This window comes from Berghia stephanieae, chromosome 10, assembly GCF_034508935.2.
Source record: "Berghia stephanieae isolate SIO BIC M18660-M18661 chromosome 10, UCSD_Bste_1.3, whole genome shotgun sequence".
In the NCBI taxonomy this organism is placed as follows: Eukaryota; Metazoa; Mollusca; class Gastropoda; order Nudibranchia; family Aeolidiidae; genus Berghia; species Berghia stephanieae.
The window spans coordinates 15953648-15956147 of record NC_088369.1 but is presented as its reverse complement, the minus strand read 5'-3'; the positions used below and the strand labels follow the sequence as shown (position 1 = coordinate 15956147).

The 2500-nt window shown below is 34.2% G+C and overlaps 1 protein-coding gene across 2 annotated transcripts in view; it reads right to left on the bottom strand.

The window, feature by feature from the left end:
• The window catches only part of LOC144980718 (uncharacterized), a 33832-nt gene that overhangs the window by 20700 nt on the left and 10632 nt on the right, over positions 1 to 2500 (bottom strand). Inside the window, exon 6 of one of the 2 annotated variants that reach the window (XM_078928440.1) lies at positions 47 to 182. In XM_078928440.1, the coding sequence (XP_078784566.1) occupies positions 47 to 182 (136 nt within the window). Of the gene's footprint in view, positions 1 to 46; positions 195 to 2500 lie in introns of both variants that reach the window. The other variant, XM_078928439.1, reaches the window with a different exon arrangement.

Genomic DNA, 2500 nt, shown 5'->3' with positions numbered 1-2500 from the left:
CCAACCATACAGATACAGATACAGATCTAAATATAGATCTACTTACAACTGAAGGAGAATGATGAAATCAAAGGCTTGCTGGAGACCGCACGTGAGAAAAAGTTTTCCGACCAGGTGCAAATTGGGAGGCTCAATGGGGGGGAGTTCTCGGATGTGCAGCATCTTGCCCTTCATGATGGCCCCTGTAAAATGGACTGAATGCGAAAACAACTGTAGACTAAAACACACACACGCATGCACATGCAACGCATAAGAGTTTTTTGTAGACAGAAGACAGGGAAAAAAAAAAAGAGATAGGTCAGAGGTTAGATAATTAAACATTTTTTTTGTTTTGGAGGTTGCTTTTTTTTTTGTTGGCACTTTATTTTTTAATATTTTTTTTGTCTTTGTGTTTTTTTCTTGTTTGTATTTATTTTCTTACTTTTCTATTTTTTTTCAATGGTTTTAAACACGAAAACATTATTTAAAATATGTATTATGTTTGTTATTCATTTTAAAATTCCAATTGTCTCTCAAAAAAATAATGTTTTCACTTTCTATAAATAAGTTTAAAATATCTCAACTAAATTTGATTTTTTTTCAAAACCTCCTTAAAGTAAAAAAAAAAGTTTTTTAAAAAGAAAGAAACCAAAGGGCACGTGTATGATCTATCTCAACAAATAAATGAGACTTTCAAGGGGTAAGAATTCTCCTGTCTAATAAATAAAAAAGAAGCCGCTACAACAAAAGCTCAAAACGCAACTGAAAAATGACCTAAATTTGCAACATACGTATGACTATATTGAAAAAGTCATAGAAATAAATATAACTTAAAAATTAAGAAAAAGCTATTAAACCTATATGTGACCGTAGCCATCGTTAACATATAGCCTGACACTAGAACCCTCTAGGACTGGCAGTTTGACGTCATTTTATAGGTTTGTGTAGTGTCTAGTGAGTTGTCGTTAGTAGAGCTCATGGAAACAAGTGATTCCATTTGTTGACCTATTGGATACAAATCACGATTTGTTTTCTTTTGTGGCAAAAGACTGGCATTTCGACGTCATTTTTTGGTCAGTGTCAGGCTGTAACTTTACAATGGCTACGATGTGACAGGGCCAATTTCACTCCGAAGAAAAAAATAAAATAAAAACCCAACTTTTGTGAGGATATGACTATTGTTTCCATTGCTTTCTGCAAGAGACTCGTAACTGCGGTACAACTTGATCTCTGGAGGCTACTTTACTAGTCTTATCGTAGTTACTAATCTCTTGCTGAAAGTGATAGAAATTGGATTCAATAGCCTGATGTCACATTGCCCAGCAACGGTGGCCATCGTGGTTCTAAACAAAGAAAATCAGTACTTTTTATTCTTCATGTTCGCTAGAACTTTTCATATGTCTTGTGAACAGAATGTGTAAAAGTCAAAACATGATCAGATTTATAATGTGTTTTTTTTTCCTCTGTATATGCTTTTATGCTAATTGGAGAAATATTTCATAAGGGCATCCGCCATTGTTCCGAAACTTTAGAGCCAGTTACTAAGTTACCATGCGTCATTACGAGGGAAGTGACGTTATGACTGTTGAAACATATTACAATCATATCATAACAAGAGTCTTGCATTAAGTAGATTTAAAATTGGCCTTGACTGTATAGGGTTAAAAAAAAATTTTTAAAACAGAAAAAAAATGCTGCGTGGTACTTACATAGAAGCAAGCTGGAAATAAAATCTGTAAAAACTAAATTCTACAAAGGAAACTTTAAACCTTTATAAACCAGATTCGACTTGTCTCTAACATAACTTGACACGGAAACTCATTAGTATTATGCCGTTGTTTTTTTTTTAAAACACAGTACACATATGCAATGTTAACCATGGTTGAATTGTATTTGAATTTTTAAAATTTTTTTTAAAGCGCTTTGAGGTTTAGACGAAAGGCGCTATATAAATATGCTTATTATTATTATTATTATTATTATTAATAGCACATACTGTGTTCTTTAATCAAATGGCAGTATAGGGAATGAGATTAGCGGAAGAGTAGCGTCCCTTGATTGGACCTCACCTTACAGAGAGAACGTCAATTTGGTTTTGAAGTGTCTCAAGTAAGCCGCTTTCACCGGAAGCGACAAGAGACGCATGCGCACAACCAACATGAAATTCTCTCTCTAATAACTTTTCCGCCGGTAACGTCACAGACTGTGGGTGACGTCCAATCAAGGGACGCTACTCTTCCGCTAATCTCATTTCCTATAGCAGACAACTGTTCAAAGATCTAAAATGGGACACACCCGAACCCACAATATCACTACGACCCAAAAGCAGCAGTGAGTTTGAACTATTCTTTTTAACTTTTTTTTTTTTAGCTTTCTTTATATAGCGCAATATCCACTAAACGTGCTCAAAGCAAATACAAATAATCAGAATTGAGTCGACTTCGAGAAACATTCAGATTCAGAACAGTTTTCGTAAATCCATACTTTTCTCAAGCAAGCTCACCTATATAAAAAAAGCTTT